The following is a 22,178-nucleotide window of genomic DNA, read 5'->3' on the forward strand; positions in this document are numbered from 1 at the left end:
TAACATAGAAAAGACTCTTATTTTCAAAAATCTATTTAAACCTATTATTTCGTATAAACTATGAAAGAATATTTTTTGACAGTAACAAAATACCAGTCGATTAAAGTAATAAAGATTGATCATTAAAATATGTAAGATTTTTTAGATTTCAAAGTCCAGTTTCAAGGTAAATACAAGTATGTTTGCCTAAAACGTTTCCTTCGGAATTGCTCAAGGTGTCGCCGGAGCGAGACAGCTGTCCCGTTATTGGTTTTATGGTAATGCCTATTGCCTTAGAGAGGTCTAGTGTTGCCAGTAAGTCCGATTTTTTAAAGACGTCTCGCTTTTCATGCATTTGCATTTACATACTTAAACGCTTAAGATTTGCACAAACCGCTAATAGCAAGTCAAATTTAAAAAAAGTAAAGATATTTTTTTGTATTATTAATTACAAAATTACAATATATTATTTCAACTTAGATAAAGTTAAATATACCGATAGTTCAAAACAAAGTAACACTGTTAATGTTTGGTACCCATTGTTGGGTAAAAGCCTTCTTTCTCTTTTTTAGAGCAGCTTTGGAGCTTACTTTACAATGATGCTCAAAGGTAATTGATACATACTAGGTGGTAGGGCTTTGTGCAAGCCTGTCTGGGTAGGTACCACCTACTCATCAGATATTCTACCGCCAAACAGCAGTACTCAGTATTGTTTAGTTCCCGTTTGAAAGGTTAGTGAGCCACTAGTTATAGTGGCACAGACACAAGGGACATAACATCTTAGTTCCCAAGGTTGGTGGCGCATTTCGTTAATGTTTTTTACAGCGCCATTGTCTGTAGGGGATGGTGATCACTTACCATCAGGTGACCCATTTGCTCGCCCGCCAACCGAAAACATAAAAAAAATACATGTGGCAGATTCTCATCTCAGATAATTAATCCAATGATCCTTGTACATCATTTAAAATTCACGACTTGTAACCACTGGGTCATCACGGCACTTTGTTTAGTTCAGAATAGTTGGGCAATAATTATTATTTATACTAGTAGGTCGCCCACGAAACTTTGAGTCTGTTCAACAGATTTTTAGGAATTCCGGTCAGTAACTTTTTCCGTTTTCCAAAATTAATTATTTCTTAAATCGGAACTATTTAGTAAATTGCAATCAAGAACCCTTTTTAATATTCTGCATATCCACGGCTGGAACTCTTCAAAATAAGACCATAACCGATCTTCTGTGCAGCTATCGTCCCATAATCACTGGAACATAAATCGGCGCACGCTATCAATATATAAGATCCATTATAAATTTAATTTCGTAGAATTTATTAATATTAAATTTTGGGATGCACATTCTACTGAGTTCCTCTTCTACATAAATAAATACTTGAGACCTGAGAAGAACCCGCAAAAGAAAAACGGCTCGATTATATCTATGTAATTCTTATAATACTTTCTACTTCCAAGGAAGTAAAGTCTACTGAAGTCTATTGAACCGAAAACGAGTTCTCGGATTAATGAAGTCGATATCGTCTCAGGACAATGGCGGTATTCAACGCTATCGTCACAAGCCACGATGCTGAGTTACGGGTTATTGAAAATGGAACATGAATATACTCCGTATTTTTTGATCAACATAAACCGAGAACCTCGGGATCTGCAGCCATATACCATTGCAACTATACCAAAGAGGCAGTTATATCAACAAATTTGCAATTAATGTTCCTTTATGATTTCCAAATATTAGTATTAAATAACCATTAAATTATTAGTTGTTATATTGATTCGGTTACCTATAAATGTAATGCTCAATATTATTACGGATCATTCGATTGTGAACTACCGTAGAGTAAGGATCAACTGGAATGCACATATATAAAATTATATTGAATGTACTATCCTACAGTAAACTGCCTATATATAGGACACTTCTAATGCCGTCAACATCTACCCGCAAACTTCAGTCTTGTGAACAAGACATTCGTAAATAATGTCGAAATATCGAGCTCCACCAAATAAAAATAAAAAACATGGTAACTATCCCGTTTTAAATACTGATAGTAATAAAAATAACCATGTTCATTTAAAATCTTATATATATATTAGAAAACCATCTGAGTCACTTTAACATATAAATATAATGTCATTAATATTAGAAATACAATAGAAAAAATATCATCTACTAATTGCAAGCATAATTGTTTAATTATTTTGATTCAAATTTATAATATAATTTAACACTATACTTTATTACGATTAAACTAGAATCTTGAAATTAAATGAACGGATAAACGTGGGAAGAACCGACGAAAGAAGTTTATTTAATTAATAAAAACTCAAATACCATAAATATTAGTATAAATCATGTATGAACATATCAGTATTATGAATACTTCTTTGTGCTCGCCTGGATAGGTATCACGCACTTAACATATATTCTACCGCCAAACATCGATACACAGTATTCTTGTGTTCCGGTTTGAAGGATGACTGAGCCAGTTTAACTAAAGGCATAACAATAACATCATAGCTCTCAAGGTATGGTTAATATTTCTTACTACTGTAAGAAATGACCAATGACCACTACCGGTAGTGACCACATATCATCAGACAGGTCTTTTGCCATTTCGCCTACCTACCTATGACATAAAACTTTAACAGTGCTGTTTCGATGTAGAGCAATGCTCGAAAGCTAAGGGTATAGGCCTCTGAAGTTTCTACCTTAATGGATATAAGTACTTTTAACGTGTATGCGAAAAATATCTTTAAACAAAAATATGACACCGTATTGTAATATCGCTTCAAAGAAGAACATAACATAATAGTACTTGAGACTGGAATGCAACTCGACGCTTGAACAATGACCTATCCCTTTTCTTCGCTATGCCTTTAGAAAAGGATATATTAACATCAAAGATGGCGCTCGGCTAAGAGATTTTCGATAAAGGCACTTTCCCACTCGTAATAGTAGATCGATATCTCAATGGGTTTCTTCAAAGGGATTCATTGCAATCGCTTTCGTAACATTTTTATGTACCTAAAAGTATTGTTTTAAATAAATATAACTTGAGTAATTGCAATCATCATTTGTTTTATTTGTCGCTATATGACTGAAGAGCAGTGATTTATTTTTATAACATTTTTCACATCAAAATGCCTTCTTTCTTCTTGAGTCAAGAGTTTGGAGCTTATTCCACCGAGCTACTCCAATGCGGGTTGATAATTGAATGTGTCAGAATTTTAATTAAGGTATGCAGGTTTCCTCACAAATTTTCGTTTCCTGTCTAGCAAGAGGTGAATCATAGTCACAGCTTAAGTACGTACAAATCTTTTCTTTACTAACAATTGGAACACTGGTTGGCAGACCTTATTACAAAAAAAAAAACAAATAAAAACCGATCATACTCGTACTATCAATACTCTTTAATGTCTTCTTCATAATGTTCCAGTAAGTTTCCTTTAATTTTATATATATTTTCCAATAAGTTCACAACTGGAAATTATTTGAAATTGTCGTTTCGATAACAGTTGACCTCTTTTTTTATTTCCTTCGCCTTCTTTTCGTAACAATCACGTGTCGTATGTGTAGTCGAAACAATTCCGAGAGTACAAAGGGCGAGATATAAACCTAAACATTTGGCCGAATATATTTCATGTTATTTATCAACGAAGGTGTTCAGTACCTGGATTTTTATTGAAAATTACGAGTTTAAGTTCGGGCAATTACTACTTAATTTTCATGTTTCCAACTTGTGTGGTTAATTTAAACCGTACTCGTACGTGAAGAACAACATCGTCAGGAAATCTATATGAGTTAGATAAAAATATTCCCCGGTTCGAAGCACCAAGCAGGAGGCTTTAACCCAGAACCCAGGGTTGTTTTTGTTAAAAGAAAATCTATACAAATGTTTTTTTACATACAATAATAAAATGTTTCATACTCCTTATTTAGATTCTTACCTCGTAAGTATTTATACTTGGAATGATTCAATTAAATTCGTTCTAAGGACGTAATTTCTGCTTCCGTTAACGAGTCCCAATTATTTTTCCCGGTTGAACTTTGACATGATTCACTGAACACGATCTTGATTACTGAAACCGACTAACACGTTTTCTGTATTTGTTTTCAGTACGTAGGTACGTGATTGATATACATATATATGTATATATATATATATATACAAAAAAGTGTTCTCATTTATTAATAGAGATCTATGCCTGCAGTTACACTGGCTCACGCACCCTTCAAACTGGAACACAAAAATAAGTATTGCTGTTTGGCGATTGAATATAAGATGTTTGTATCGTACCTAGGTAGAAGGGCTTATCCAAAGCCCTACCACCAAATAAATGTTGTCGAATTTTATTTAATAAAAATATTTTTCCATTCGTACATGGATATTGTTTGTCAATCTCATATTTATATATTATAACAGAGATTCAATTTACGTCGACGTGCCGGATCGGATAGGGAAGATTGTGACTAGATTATGAATACTTTTGATGGAACACTTTTAGGAAGTACAGATAACAATTAGATGAAGATAAATACGATAACTTTAATTAAAAATATATATTACTTTTTGTTTAGTCTTCAAAATGAAAACAATGCTAATACCTTATAAAATATAAATAATATAAAAATTTCATTAGCGTATTTTAAATACTATATTAAATAATAATTGTATGTTACTACTAGAATAGTAGAGCTCAGTAAGATGTAAGTTAAAAACTCACCGCAAAACAGAAGGTGTTATAAGACATTGAATACAATCATCATAGTATTTAAATAAAATATCAATGCATGTCGGCCTTCAACAATTCACGAGTGAAATATATTAAATTAACTCTTAAAGAATAACACTGGCGATCCTTCTAACAAAAATCTTATTGCAACGACGAAGAAGGTGCACTGTACAATATAACCTAACTAGATGAAAACCCGGCTTTACTAAGGTAAAATAAATAGAACTAAACAAATAAGGTTTATCATTTACTTTTCATATAACATATAACTCTTGAAAACGTTGTTATTATCAAACATCTATAACATTACCCGTAAACGTCAAACATGGCCGCTGTTGAACTAACATGTGTCATGAATTGAATATCGAAATATCTCGATTATACGAATTTTGCAGATGTACGTCGTCGATTTGATTCTAAAAAATCATTACTTTTAACGATTTATAATTGGACGTAGTTTTTCAAAAAGAATCCAAATCAAACAAAATTTTACCTTTGAGTTCTTCAAGTTTAAAGTTTTACCTGTATTTGCTCATAGTTGTGCTTCTTTGTATTTTTTGCTTCCTGGAGAAATATTTGTATTAATGTATCATATTTCATACAAATAAGTTTAATTAAGCTCGGTTTTATATTTCTTGAGATATTAAAATAAATGTATATTTGGATCTTTTTTGATAAAAACCTTTTTCATTATATATTTAATTCAACAAAAACGATCCAATGTAGCTAATAAACACTATAATAAGTAATTTATTTAAAAAAATAACTAGATATTTTAGTTTTATTTGTTTATTAGTATCAAAATATTAATTTGCTTACGCATTTTCTACCTTATAAATAGTAATTTATAACATTTCTTAAGTGAGTAACTTATGACCACACTAGCTGTTGTCAGCGGCTTTGCTCGCGTGGAAATTGATTATATTACAGAATAATTTAAAATATTACGTTAATTTAAGACCTCTTATGATAGAACATTTGTCGTTCGACTTTCGTGGGCTAGATCCACCAGTCTGCTCGTAGAGCTCACTCTCGAACAGGCTATTTAGAACAGTCTAAAAACAGTCTTCTCTTAGGTCTACTCCGGCCATTTTAAAGATTTTACCTTTAGAATATCCAGAAACGCTAAAATATATATCTACTCATTTCTAATCAGTATCCCAAAAATAAAGTTTCATGTTTCTAACTTCAAAAATGACGGACTTCCAACCTATATACGAAATGGCAACCCCTATTTCACCCCTTAGGGCTAGAATATCCAGAAACACTTAAATACAAATGTACTTAATTTTAATCAGTATCCCAAAAAATAAGTTTCATGTTTCTAACTTAAAAAATGACGGATTTTCATACAAACTTTCAACCCCTATTTCACACCCTTGGGGATAGAATTTTCAACATTCTATTTGATGAGGATCCTAGTCACCAAATTTCATGGCCCTATCTTTAATCGCTCGGCGATGATTAATCAGTCAGTCAGGATATGTTACTTTATATACATACATATTGACACTTTTTTTGATAATGCTATTGTCTAATTATTGTGGATAGGTTTCGATCGGGTCTATCGTAGACCTGCACGATTTTTTTATGAATATAGATAATGCTTAAAATAATAATAATCCGCATTAAACTTTAGCAGTATTATATATTCGTTGACTTTAACACCCTTGGGAGTGCTATTTGCTTTATCCACGCTGGATACACATTAAGTTATCTCGGCCACACAGAAGTTGAGAATTCGAATCCCGGCACGAAACTATTGTTTACCTAACACATAATGACTAGCAGTAACCGTCATTCGTTCGCGTATTTAAAAATAGGTATTCGTTCGTTTTCATTTCGATATACATATTTGTATTATTTCAAAATTGTTTATGGCCATATTAATGTTCTCAAAATAATGGAATTTTAAAAATTTAAGGCAGCTCTGCCTAAAATATAATTTTCGCAACTTTTATTGTTGAGTGCGGCATGACATACGGCTCCAAATTTCAAGCCTCTATGGCTTATACTTTAATATGCACCTTGGTAGTCAGTCAGTCAGACCTCATGACATTGCTCTTTAAGTATTTAGATTAAATTGACTGTTTTGACTGGGTAACTTTTTTTTGTTATGTGTTACTTGTATATATGTTTGTTGTATATTTATCTTATCTGACATGCAATTACCTCTTGGACTGTTTGTTCTTTATTTTCCACGCAGTTCAATTGCTCTTTTGTGAATGGAAGTGCATACTAATACAGGATGTTCATAAATAAAATAGTAAACATTATATGGCAGAAGTTGATTCGACAACTTGACCATTAAATACACGAGGACGGCATAATTAGCATCCAAACTTGTGTTGCGGGTGACACTGAGATATGAATAGCAAAGGAATGTCTCAATACAACAGTGTTTATCATATGAGAATAAGATTTTTGTATGTTAGTTTCGGAAATAAACATAATAAAAAATATATAGATAGTTACAAAGTTAGATTTGTAATCGAAAGTGAAGGTCATCATCTATATCAATATTAGTCGTCGCCCGCAGCTTCGCTCGCGTTATAGGGTTTAGTAATCGGGTGTTAGGCATGAAAAGTAACCTATGTCCGTATGTAGTTGGAGTTCAAGCTTGCTTACTAAATTTCATGTAATTGGGTTCAATGATTTAGCCATGAAAGAGCAACGGAGAGACAGACAGACAGGAAGAGTTTCATTGTGATATTTAAATAGAAGTATAGATACGAATATAAGCGTTACCTATAGGTACTTATTTTTGATTGTTATAATAATACCAGTAGTTCGACGAGAAACAAAGCGGTCTATACATTTCTTTCTTCAATTGTCTCCCTAACGAAAAGACCGAACTGTGCGAGTAATGGATGTAAGTAAGAGGTTTATGTCAATGGATCCGAAAGTGAATTGGTGAGACGTTCGTATCGATCGGGCTTAGTTTTATGAATGGCGCTCCCCTCGCCCTTTAAACACTCGGGTGGTGCTGGAGGTACCTCAATTGCTATTCAGCTACTTTGGATGATTACCTCATAAAACTCACGAGCGTACATTTTATTTATTGCCTACTTAATCGCCAAGTTTTAGGTAAAATATATTACTTTTAATTTATAATCTTTCGAGATTATTAAGCTCTCTCTTAATATATCAATTTATATGATATTTAAAAAGCAAATTTTGATGAAAATCTGATTAATTGTTTTTCTTCTTATACAATACAGATATATTCTTATAATTGTTTCAATATATTTTTGTTATTATTGGATCTTTAGTTTTATATTTATATTATTTAGTAAACCTAATAACTTGTCAGTTTATTTATAATAATTAATAAATATCTTTGGAAACTCTCTCTCTCTCTGACTCTGGAGTCAGTACTGCTTTTGCATAAGTTATCTATTTATAGTAAATATTTTATATAAAAGATGTGTAATAAAAATATGGTAAATTTTATTTGTTGGAACATGATTGTATCTTAATATCTGATTACCATACAAGCCATTCTATAAATTATAGTTATTTTTTTATTTTGGCTTTTATTTGTGCCGTGAGGGCACAGATTATTTCGCAAATGTCACGTGCGAAAAATATAGTTAGTAAGGATTACATTTACGCGAGGTTATCCAGTTAAACTTATTATGATAAAGTCATACCAGGTAATGTGATCGCTTTTACGATGTAAAGTTCTCGAATATTCGCGACTAAAGCTATACCGTATAATGTTTTGTAGTCGTATATTGTGTTTAGCTTCTTTTAATTAATTTATTCAGGTCAGGTCAGTGAAATTACAAATATTTCTTGATTGTATTTCTCTACTTGTTGATTCAACAAGGAAATAATTTCCTTACATAAATTTATAAGTACAGCATGATAAGTTTAGTTTAGTTATTCAAAGTGCTTATTTATAGTCGTAGAATTATACGACATGTTGATTTTTTAATACATTACTAGTAAATTATAACTGAAATATATACACATGAAAGTTGTATTGGCATTGGTGAGACGGAAACTTGGTGTTGCTATACAAAAAAATTATAACTTTCATAATTCTCTGCCCCTATAAAAATATATTTAGACGTAACATAAAATATTGTCAACAAGAAAGATTTAAAAATAAAATAAAAGACGAAATCATTGAATATTTTTCTGCACCAAATGCCAATTTATGCAAATAACTCTCCAATTGGTTTATATGTCGTCTGTATTCTAAAACTATTTTTACAAAACGATTTTTCACGTGTACGAGCAAATAGAACGTTCCTGAACTGGTACATTTCCATTTTAAATATTAAAATTGATTTCAGGAAACAGTCATGGATATGGAGATCAGTGATAAAACTCGAAACCACTATATATATTGATACGGTCTTTCAGTCCACTTTACTGCTAAAAGAATTCGAAATAAAACGGATAATAAAAGGAAGCATCACTAAGATGATAAACGAGAAAGTTATCGTTAAAGTGGCAATTTCTCAAATTAAATTACGTATGAAGGACATCTTACTTAACGAAACTAAATATTAAGGGAGGTCATCATTTTTCAATGTCCCGTTCGTCCCGTGCTTGATAAGGGTGCATATTTCGAGGTCGGAGGTTGAAAGCAAATCGGGGCAGTAAGTTGATTTTTATTTTCAAACTAGGTATTTACTGCGATTACGTCTGCGTATACAATAGTTGCACTCTTCTCAGCACCGCACAGTTCTCTTTCATACTAAATTCTGTCCCCCTTTTAATCCTCTTTAATGATTATTTGTGATAAAAACTATTTAATGTCCTTTCCCAATACCAATTTTTATTGGTATTTGTAAAATATTTAATGTGTTGGTTTCTCATCGTCATTAATTTTAAAATATTTGTCCAAATTAAGTCGTTTGAAAGTTAGTTTGTAAGTTTATCTACGTTAAACAAGCGAATTTTAGTAAAATAAATACTTGTTTTAATAAGGATCAATTTGTTATTGCAGAATGTGCATTGAAAAATAATAAAGGGTCAAATTTTATTGTGTTTATAGTTCACTATGTTTTCAAAAACGGCTTAGACATTAAGCATAGATTTATGACGTCACGGATTTTAATTTTATAACTATTCAAGAGAAACATTTCCACGATACATTATATTCTAACTTTTATAGTTTTTGCAACGGACGCCAAAATACCTCGCAGATGACAAAGTTTTCCGACTTACTTAACACTTAATGTTATATTTTGGCCAATTTACACGATGTCTTTATAAATTATATCCTTTGTGTTATTCTGATGTAAAAGCTATATTATGGTAAGGTTTCAATAAAATCCATTCAGTAGTTTTTGCGTGAAAGAGTAAACAAATATCCACGAACTCGCAATACTGATTTTGAAAAAATCACTTTGATGTTATGAAATAACGTCATTGGTCTCTCTTAATAGATAAATAAAAAACAGTAATAGATACAAAAAAGTATTGTATTAATAGATTAGTTGGCATGTAAATTTAATTGTATAATGTAGTTGTACTTGTTGTTTTGAAAAAATTGCTTAAATGTATAGATTCAATGGAAAAATAACATACTGTTACAGTACAGTATGTTATTTTTCCATTGAATCTATTTTAGTTTAGAGATACAACATTTTTTAATAAAATAACAAATGTATTTCTTTCTATAAAATATAATATATATGTTTTCTAATCGTTGTAACATCTCAATAAAATTTTAATTTAATACAAAATAAATATGTTTTTGGCTATTGTAATGTTTTATAATATTTTATTATATGTATAGATGTTCGCTCTTTTATCCGTCTCTTCGCTAGGTATTGAATAAAATTTTAAATTATCAGATCAAAAAATAAAAAATTAAAAAAATCTGTTCCTCTTCGTTTGGTCACAGCTTCTTACCAATACGTTCAGTAGCTTTCAAGTAATTGACGCACAAAATAAACATACACACATACATACATTTAAAAAAAAACATAATGCATATACTAGTTTCCATCCGCGTCTTCGCTAGTGTTAGTCGAGGAAGAGTACGAAAATATTACGAGGTATATTTTCCGGGTTAAAAAGTAACTAATGTGTTATATCTGACAACGTTCTTTCTTTATCATTAAACAATCATTCTTTTCTGATGTAAAACCATACAAAACATTTAAGATTTATGCATTATTTAAATATTTTACAAATATATTCTTTATTGTTGCGTAGAACTTCTATATTATTTCTGCAAATGATTTAATAAGCTGGTAGTCCATGCTGCAACCTATAAAATGGGAAGAATATACTGTTACTGTTTATTTTATTAATCTCAAAGTGTTATTTTGCATGTGATCCCTACCATAGACTAGTGTAATAAATATCTAGATTTTTTTCTAAGGTATTAAAGGGAACAAACACATTACAAATAAACAAATATTATATTCCTTTATCCCGAATTCTTAAGCAAAGTTTAGTCACGTTCGGTATCTCTCGACCTTCAGTCCGCAAGATGTTTCTGCGCCAAAAATTATTGTATGAAGAGCACTTGACAACGCGAGTGTACCTGACCCATTCCACCTCGCGAAACAAACTGAATAATGTTGAGATGTTTTCATGGTCCTCCCGTAACAAGAGTTGCTATAACACTTTAGTATTGCACAAGTTTGTTGGAACTTGTGCAATACTAAACTGGAAGTGACCGTGTGCAAAATGAGTACTGTTCCACACACAAATGTTTCATAATTATATTGTATTTTAACAGCGTCTTAAAATCTGTATGTGTTACATCATTCCTTATTTAGTGAAGTATAGGTTATATCGGTAGTAGTATTAAAGTTTTCTAAACATCAACACAATTTTGGAAGTATCGTCACACACCAGAAACCAAACGGCCCGTCTTTTAGGAAAAGATGATCTTGTCGGATTTGGAATATTTTTCAGGTCCCTGTGAACGGGTGATTTTCTCATGATATTTTCCTCCAGTGTCAACAGTTAAATTTGGAAATGATAAACATAAAATATTTTATTATAAAGACATAGTAAGTCTTGATAAACCACCGATAACTGGATAAAATATTAACACTAATTAAGTTTGAACCAAAGATTGAGCTATGGTTAAGATGCCACTGTGCAATAAATTATTTTATGTATAATTTACCTCTAAATACAGGTAGTATCAATGATGTTCTAATTTATTAGAATATCATTGGGTAGTATATATATTATATATTTTTAACCCATTTTCATCAATTATTTAACTTTGATTAAATCTCGTACAAGATTAATAAAAATTGAGATAAGAAAAATACTAAGAAAAATGTTTGTTTCTCTTCATTTGCTGCATAAGACTTTTTGTATTTTTAGACTACAATCTGGCGACCCTTACAGAAGACGTATTTGTCTCAAACGAAAAAACCTTGTATAGTTTCTATTTGTCTCCGTCGGAAAATTTAATTTAGAGCATAAAATAACGATACTATACACTACAAAGGTTTTTGTATATAATTTTCTAACTATTGCATGTTGCTTCGGCCTTTATCGGTTTATGCTCGTTGGGTAAAATTTATTTGTAACCAGCGGTGCTGAAGTTTATTATTTTGAATATAAGATAATTTCAATATTAAGCAGCTATTATGTAAGAATCAGTCTGAGGCTAGATCATCTCTCTGCCCATATCCCGTAAATCTTTTGCAGGACTAAATTATCTTACACATAATTGGGTAAATTTTAATATTATTTTAGTATTAAAAGTGTTTACTGCCAATGAAAATATAATTATATTTTTAATCAAAATGAGATAAAAAAATGGGTGGAATCCACGGCCTTGCATAAAGTCCTCACTAAGCAAGTTTGTAACTTGAGTAGACTCAAAACCATTATATGAATACAATATTTTAAACAAGATTTTCAATAACATCGTTTCATTATTGTTATATACCTATATTTATATACTTTTATTTCTGATCCGTTTTTTTAATTTCAAACATAACCTTGAAATGTCATTGACCACTGACACGTGTGGCAACTTACAAGTTCTAAAATGGCGGGTACGGCGCGTCATTAAATACAGATAATATCAAATGTATTACAAGAATTATTAAAGTAAAATTTTAAATCAAACTATCGAGTATTCGATACCAGATTCTAATCATTTTTTTCAGGAAAATAGGGAATGATAATGGGTGTGTATATTTTTTACTCATTAGTCAAATGTATATTATATAATTATAAAAGTTTCATATCCAAATAAATATATAATTAAAAGATATTTCATACTCGTACGATATTCGAAATATTACACGACTCAATTTAAAATATTGTTATGTTTGACGAAGAGTCATAAGTATGTTGATGCATTACAATTTGTAGGATAACAATGTAAGAATGGTCACTACAAAGATGCCTGTGAACGCCTTTTAAAGAGTATTGCGTTTCCTGCTTTAGTTATTGTTCCCAGTTCGTAACAGTTAAATAACTGGAAAGCAAAGTTCGAAACTAAGGTAAACTCAAACCTCATTTCGAAACAATGTTTTACACTGCCTATCTAATAAAATTAAAGTTTAAGTATAAATCCTATAAACCTATTGATTAGAACAAAGACCCTTAATTTTATTTGCTTTTGTAGTTCAATTAGATACAGGCTTGTAATATATATATTGTATAAAATTATCACAAAACAGTACAACGATATTTTTTTATAAATTTTCAATTTCTATTTCATTCTCTTAAGGAATAGAAGTTACTTCTAGGCGTGCTTTTAAAAACTGTTTTGGACGTAAATTTATGTTGTTATTTTTCTACATTCTTAAAAGTCATAAAAGCAATACAATGCACTTACTTAAGGATGTTCTCAACATTTACCTCTTGAATAATATATTAGAACCCGCATCACTTTCTGGTTAAGTGGGGCTTTTAAGCGAGCTAGTTACTTAGCACTGGCAGTTTTATACAGTAGTTTTTTTTTTAAATATTTAATAAATAAAAACTTCTAAGTATATATTTTTTAAGGAAAATAATATTGAATATCCGAACTAAAATTTATATATTACATGTACATATATCAATTTTGGAAAACAGTGACTTGATTATTATTAGTTTTACAATAATTATAGTACATTTATCGCGAACAATATTGATTAATAAGGACAGAAGCAGTGACAAACATTGTATAATTACGAGAAATGAAGATAAACTATTACCATACAGTTCCGTTTTCGCTTATATAATAAAAACCCTCAGATACATTCAGGATTGTTAAGTAATTAATTAAGAATAAAAATGTATTAAATATTTGTATAATATTATAAAAGTTCATGAAGAGTAATTCCATCTTGGCAACGATAATCAATTTTCTTCGTGGATTTAATACTAGACTTAAACTTGCAATTAATCATAGTTTACACAAACTAATACAAGAAGGAAATTAACGCATCAATGTTGACCAAAGATGTACCCTAAAGATAAGGTTTGGCACTTTTTGCTAAACACAAAATATGTGTGTGTAATACACGAATGTTTAATATAATGAAATGACATAAATTATACAAGCAAACTTACTCTAAAAATGCGGATGCAATAAACCTTTGTTCTCATTCCCAAATGACCCCTTAATTTTCTATTGCTTAGTTTTCACGAACTTTTCATAATATTTTATATTTTAAACTAGTAATCATTTAAAGTAGCGAGTAAGGCAAGCAGCGAAGCCACTAGCCACTAAGCCTTCACTTAGACGTCACTTTATATTTAGTAGTATGACTATTAAAAGGTGCTTCTTAAAGCCTACTTGGATAAAGTGTTTTTTCATTTGGATCTTAGTTCTTCGGTACCGTTAAAAATCCTTGAAAATTCATATGACTGACCATCTCAATGTCACACATGTTAGTTTACTACGTACTTCGAATAAACTTCGTAACGATGGAGTCGGAGAGGAGCGAAGTTGTAGACTTCAATTTTATTTTAACGAATGTAAACTTTTATGTATATATTTAAATGAGGTTTAAATTTATATAACGATGATCCTATTACGTTGATAAAATTCATACTAGTCTTATTGTGTATTAATATTTGTAATTTAGCATAAGTATAAATTGTGGTTCAAATCCATAAAAAGGCTACGGAATTTTCAAGTTCCTTAAAAGGAGAGGACTTTGTTCGGTCTCATCTTCTCACCTGGGAGATTTAATTTATTTTTATTATTTCAATTAATAAACAAGCTGAAATATCTCCTAAATCAATACATAAAATTGTTTTGGAGAAGTTAGTTATTAATTAAAATTCATGGCAGACAACATTTGCCGACTTATATAATATTACGTACTACTATAGGGTTGGACATAGGGCAGCAAAACTTAGCTAATGCGCTCAAACAGTGAACCGACACAAACCAAAAACACAAAGTGTCTTCAAAAAACTACTAAAAAAAACTCATTTAATTATCTACATACATTTTTTCGTGATTTATTGAACAGAGGAGCAAATTGCCATAAAGCCAGTATGACCAAGGTATCAAATCCTCCATATTGAAAGAAAAAATGTATAAGTCTTCGTATTACTTATTCAAATGATATACGAATGTGTTCATATGGTAGCTTATATAATATATAATTGGTATAAAGGTTTCAGTCTCGCTACAAACTTGCTAATGAAGTTCATAGTTGCGAATCTTCGTTGTCGAATCTAGGTTTCTTGAGGAATTTAGCTTCAGGATAAGATTCTAAATTAGAACAAATTTGAGAATTAATTAGATAGATAATGTGTATCGAATTCACACTTCTTTGCTCAACTTAGAAGCATCACTTCACATTCTACATCGCTAGCAGCCCATGCCGACTTCATACGGGTATAATTTATACAAAATTATACGCCTTCTATTTGAAGTTTAAATTTCCAAAAACTTTTTTTTAGTGAGCGTCTACGTCGCGAAAGAAGTAACTATGCTAAATTTTGAGTCAATCAGTTTAGACTTTTTCCGAAGATCATATACATTAGTTTAAATTAGGAATATGCCCATGCCCTAATTATCTTAGATATAGAGGTATTCAAGATAATACTGTGGTATTGTTTTCAAAAGTTCAGTGACTTAAAATAATATACTTGTTGGTAGGGTTTTGTGCAAGCCCGTCTAGGTAGGTACCATCCGCACTTCAGATATTCTACCGTCAAACAGTAGGTATTATATTGCTTAGTATTGTTGCATTCCGGTTCGAAGGGTGAGTTAGACAGTGTAACTACAGGCTTAATTAGTTTCCAAGGTTGGTTGGCTTAAATAGTTTCCAAAGACGATGTAAGGAATGTCTAATTTCAACGAAATTCTGCCATATGTGTATTCCATCAACCCGCATTGGAGCAGCGTGGTGGAATATGCTCCAAAACCTTCTCCTCAAAGTTAGAGGCCTAGCCCAGCAGTGGGAAATTTACAGGCTGCTAATGTAATGTAATGTAAGGAATGGTTATAATCTCTTACAGCGACATTATTTGTGGTGACGACTCGAGTAACAAATTTCCTGGCTATATCATAAAAAAAGATAAATTAATAAAGTATAATCAGTTTTGAGTGTGACCAAAGGTAAACAGATTTGCTATCATTAAAAATTATTACATCTGCTTTAAGTTGAATATTAAAACTACAAGAAATTCCCTTAAGGGAATCATCTCGTACACCGTTCTCGTATACATATAATTTAAAATATATTAAGAACAAAAACATATTTTCTTTACTCATTATTCTCGTGAAGTAAATTCAAAGTATTGGAACGAAAGTTAAGTTACGGCTTCCAATAATTATGATAGACAGGCTTCACAATTTTACCTTGACTAACTGTTATAAAGTAAAAGTAATCTATTTTATTGGATTTCTTAGGTGTTTCATTATACCCGTTAAAAGCAAGATTCCACAATAGATTTGGAACCAAAACGATTCCCTCAGTCATCACATATGCCCAACGTCCAACATCATGTTGCGGTTGGAATAATGATGGAGCCCGTGCAACTACAACTACAAAGTTGGTAACGTATTGGCCCTGCAATAAATGGTTAATATTTATAATGATGCCATTGTCTATGAGCAGTGGTGGTTATCATCAGGTAGCTCAGCAGCTCTTCCAACTACCTATAGTATAAAAAAAGAACTACCGTTAAACAGTAATGTTAAATAACGGTAGAAAATTGATATAATTTTAACCACAAATACGGGCCAGCTCTGCCACCGGGTATAAAATACGCGTTTAGTGTTAAAGTTTATATATAATAAAATATGTTGGATACCACAGCTTATTAATAATATAGTTCATTCCATAGTTAACGTACTGCTTGAATTCGGAACGATTGCTTCGTGTTTAAGCAATTCTTGCTACTGTTATTAAATGTATTGTACATTAATTACATTCAACCACCTACACTAGTATTATTATTTAGGTAATCAGCGAAACTTATGATATAGTTCTTAAAAAATATATAGATATCGATTATATTTATTTCATATCATTGTCTTAATTGATTAACTTCACCTGTTCAAGACGGGGCTGAGCTACTGAGCCGTGATAGCTCAGTGGTTGGAACACTTGAATCTTTATCGAAGATACGATACGAAGTTTTCCATGATCGTTTATAATTCATCTCGGCGAAGGAAATCATCTCGGGGAAATATGCACGGGTCGGATGAAAATCTTCCACAAATGTATCCATCAAGTCGCATCGGAGTAGCGTGGTAAAGTATGTTACTCATAAAAGAGAGATGGCCTTGGCTGGGCTGTAACTTTATACTTCATACAATAACATGTCATGGTAATCTTAGCTAATTCTTGATGGTTGCTATTATAAAATAGTTATTTTGTTTTCTTTCATCACATAATATTATTATTTAGATAGCGTATTCAAAGAATTAAATAAATGTAGATATTACAATTTCTCGTATTGTGTTTCGCGACTGTAACTGAGCCAAGTTTGAAAAATAAAAGTAGGATAAAAAACTCTGAGAAAAGATTATAAATTTCTATATACTTTGTTTATAAATTTTAGTAAATACACGTCGAAACTTTTTTCTATCTACACGCATCGGAGCGGCGGTGGTTGTATAAAATCTACGTCTGTTACTCAAAAATAGAGGACAGCGCTGGGCTAGTGGGATATTTACAGGATATTATTGTTACAAATTTAATCATATTTATAAATATGAGAAAATTAAATCCCTACTAGGTACTGTAGGTCTATTCTGTAACAAGAAACTCGAATCTCGCCACAGATAACGAGTGAGAAATTACAGAATGTGATATACGACATTGACTATATTAATTACAAAATATTTATAGGATACGTATCAAAATGGCGTATCACTTTAAGACTGTTTCACCATTGAAAGTGAAATACGATGTGAATTCTTACGGAAGCGCCCTGCAGAATTGGGTTCTATTTCAATCTATTCCATCACGAAGGTGCAACTAAAGTTCATATATATAAAAGCAATCAACAATAATATTAAGAAACCAATATTTTTTGGTACAAAGAGAAAAAGTAAATTGTACTTCTCTACTGGCAATAAAATATTATTTAAACCATATAAATGAATAATACAAATTCGTAAAGACGAAATTTTTGCTTTAATTATTAATTCCAAAGCACTTTTGTAAAGTCAAAAATCGTCGTACATTTTATTAAACATTCAGTAATTCACATTGAATTTATTTAAAAGAAAGCAGTGCTTATGTTAAAAATTGTAAAGCATTTTATAATACTAACGAAGTCTCAAGTACCGGGAGCACTTGAAGTTGTATTATGTTTGAACTTTTGTTCATTCCTCGTTCGTTCATTCCCTCCGGAGGCGGTTAGGAATGCGTTGCATATAATAATAAAAGATGATCTAAAAATTTAAGGACTTGAGCGTCTTGAATAGTTTTGCATGTCATTATAGAGCTGAATATGATCGTTGTGTATCTCATTCATATGGTTTGTTCAATTTGTTTGACTGACTCCGACTGCCTCAATGGTCTTGCGGCTAGACATAAGGCCGCAGATCCCGAGGTCCTTCTAATGACTGAATGATAAAAATATATTAGGTTTTTCTATAACATTTCTTAGTCTTATATTTATAGTCTGGAGTATGTACTCCAACTTCCAGACTTCAGGCTGTGACAAAGAAATGTACACACACTTTCGTGCCTCGGAAAGCACGTAAAGTATTGTTCCTGAACTCTTTCCGGTCGTGTCGGATTTGCCATCCCATTGGACTGATGATGAGAGGGACGGAATAGAGAATGCACTTGTGTTGGCGCACTCACTTGTGCACTTTAATATGTCCTGTGCAGTTGACTGGTCGCCGTTTAGATTGCCCGCCATTGGCAGAAGAAATCTGTCTGGACTTCATCCTTGTCAATTTGTTTGTTTGACACATTTTTGAACAGTGTAATGTAATGTCAAAACAATGCTACTCGCTTTAAGTATAACAAAAAACTAAATTATAATCAAAAAAAATTACGGTTAAGGATACAGTTCGGATATCCGATAATCTCTGTTACTGTATAACATCCCTGGTTTATATACTCATTTTGAATTTCGTATTCGAGGGATATTTGTTTTATTGATAGTTACTGCTAGTTGAAAAATACTCCGTAGCGAAGTTATTAGCAATTAACCCCTCGTTCGAGCAATGTTATATGATATACATTTATATCGTTCAGAAAATATGTTATTTATCGGGGTATGCTCAACATGATTATTGATAACCATCGTCGTGGACTATCCAAGAATACGTTGCCGAATGAATCGCAGCCTCGTACCCGTGTTAAGGAAGGAGGATTGCCGTGAGCTTTAGGTATAAAAAGTAGCTTATGTTCAGGATTGGGGTTCTAGTTCAGTACGTCAGCTATTAAAATGGAATTGACATAAGTACTTTTCAACTTATAATATTATTATAGACTAGCTGTGCCATCGACTTCGAGCGCGTTTGAATTTATTAAAAAAGTTATTGTTGTAGCCTAAGTCACTCCTTATTACATCAGCTATCTGCCAGTAAAAGTCCAGTCAAAATCGGTTTAGTCGTTCGAGAGATAAGCCGGAACAAACGGACAGACCGACAAAAATTAAAAAAAAAGTTAATTTGGTAATATGCACCGTGTATACATACATATGTATTTAGTTAAAAGCGGTTATTTTAATATTACAAACATACACTAAAATATTTGGTGATTTTTTAATGAAGCCACATTATATAATATGTATTTTTACTTGACTAGTTATGAGTTCTATCATTTAACGTAAGTATACTTGTACAGGATGTTCTTTCGAAAACTGATGAAAACTAAAGTCGCATCATTAGATCTTCAATTTAGTTTCCAAATGGCTAATTGGTTCTAGTTAATTGGCTAGGTTGATTTCAACGCAACTTATTTTATACCGATAAATTAAAAATAGGAAATCTTCTATATTCACGCGTTAACATTAATATTATATAAAATTACCTTTCCTTATGTAACTCAGAAATGTGTAAAAGAAAAATGCACGCTTGACTCACAATACTTTGCTATGATCCAACTGAAAATTTTGTAAAATTGTATGTACATAGCACTCAGTCACGCCCTTGCGTAGTAGAGAGTAGGATTTGTTTAGAAATCATATATGAACCTGATTGGTGCAAAAAACTGTTTGGGGCACAGCACAGGCGTAGATATAGTAACAAAAACGGGTATATGTTCTATTTTTTTTTTTACATCTATGATCTTAATATTTTTAGGATAGTTATTCTAAAACTAAGCGTTAAGTTTATTCAAATCAATCCCTTTTATTCGTATACAGGAATATAATTGCTTATTATATATATTTATTTAATTAAACAAGCTCGAGCAAAATGAACCGTCCGTACAACGCTCATAGACATATAATATAAATTAAAAAAAAAAAAAAAAACATCTGACTTCAATAGCATATTATACCATTAATATATTTATTATATTTATAGACTTTTTATGATTTACCTACTTAATTTAAAAAGAAAATTCTATAACATATGTGTTGCGGTGGATTTTATGACAAAAATCCAGACACACAAATGTAACGTGTTCATTAATAAAATATAGATTTATTGAAAATAAAACAGTACAGGTATCCGTTTTTATGAAAAGAACGAAATAATTGGACGATGTTCAAATTGTAAATCATTCACATTATTAATATTATATCGTAGTATATTTAATTCACATACAATCATTTAATATCGAATAAACTCACCGTTTTCATCTTTGTATCGTCGGCATAAGGAAAACATCATGTGATTCGCCTGTCACAGGATTCGGTACGCCTGAAATAATACGAACTTTATAAATAAAGATAATATACATTCATATCAAAAACGAAATATTATTTATTCCAGTACGCTATTACAAGCACTTTTGAACAATTGATTTGAGTATTAGGCCACCACTTCGGAATCCAAGCATTACCGACAAGAGCATTTCAATGTTAAAATCATAACATTATTAACCCTAATTAGTTCGTATAAGTACTTTTAAATTATTCATAGTAATTAAACGGGATAAAATGTATTGTAAAACTATAACCGGTTCGTTATGTGGTTTCTATTGAGAAGACTCGTCGAGAAACTCATTGTGTACCTATTCTCAAATTACTGCGTATAATATAATATCATTCATGAACCAACTGAGTGTGAATATATTATTATATATAATATATTAGCCGTCGCCCACGTCTCTGGGCGTTAATTATAATATAGCAAACATTTTATGAGATACAAATAAAAAAATCATTTGATATAGGTATGTCCTATTCCACGATACAATTAACTTTTTCGCAGAATTTAATTAGAATTTTTCGAGTCGATGGGTCGTGAAACGTATTCACATTCATATTAAAGTATTTTCCGCCCACGTGTATGAGGCGTGTACAGGTTTTAGGTGGAACCTTGTCTGAACTTCTGACACCCGTTGGAACTGTAACCACTGGGCCATCTCGGATTCTCATAGATATAAAATAAATATTAGGGTTTCGTAAGTTCGATGAAAAAAAGGGAAACCTTATTAGAGCAATGCCGCGTCGGTCTGTCTGAACCTAATTTCTATGATTCTACTTAACAGATTAAGTTCAGATTTCGTCTTCGTACTGAATTAGTTAATCGAATGACAGGGGCATAACCTAAATTAAGAAAATCTGTTTTTGGACGTTGATTTAAAGTTTTTTTTTTCAATCACACCATACTTTAATATAATATATTCAAATATAAACGCTCAAGATATAATATATTAAAGTTAGCAAAAATATATTAAATGCAAAAATTTTAACTATAAGATCTCAAATTCATAATGTACAGAAAATCTTAAATGAAAGAGTTAGTAAATGCCTACTTTACATGTCCCATTCGACGAGCGAGACTCGCATTTAGCCAGCATTTGTGTTTTCTGTCAATTATTTAAGTCTCATTTTATGTCATACCGGCTGTTTGTTCCGACTTCGCTCGGCTATATTACAGATTCTGTCATACATGATTTTTGAGAAACTTT

The 22,178-nt window shown here is 31.3% G+C and overlaps 2 protein-coding genes across 2 annotated transcripts in view; both read right to left on the minus strand.

Annotated features, from left to right (window-relative positions):
- Positions 1-22,178, minus strand: part of LOC113397075 (actin maturation protease) — a 174,694-nt gene that overhangs the window by 123,589 nt on the left and 28,927 nt on the right. The gene's annotated exons all lie outside the window — the stretch shown is intronic.
- The window catches only part of LOC113397023 (uncharacterized protein), an 88,856-nt gene that overhangs the window by 64,759 nt on the left and 1,919 nt on the right, over positions 1-22,178 (minus strand). Inside the window, exon 2 of the mRNA XM_026635166.2 lies at positions 20,893-20,962. Coding sequence (XP_026490951.1) covers positions 20,893-20,932 — 40 coding nt within the window. The 5' untranslated portion in view covers positions 20,933-20,962. The remainder of the gene's footprint in view (positions 1-20,892; positions 20,963-22,178) is intronic.

Source organism: Vanessa tameamea, chromosome 19, assembly GCF_037043105.1.
Source record: "Vanessa tameamea isolate UH-Manoa-2023 chromosome 19, ilVanTame1 primary haplotype, whole genome shotgun sequence".
NCBI lineage: Eukaryota > Metazoa > Arthropoda > Insecta > Lepidoptera > Nymphalidae > Vanessa > Vanessa tameamea.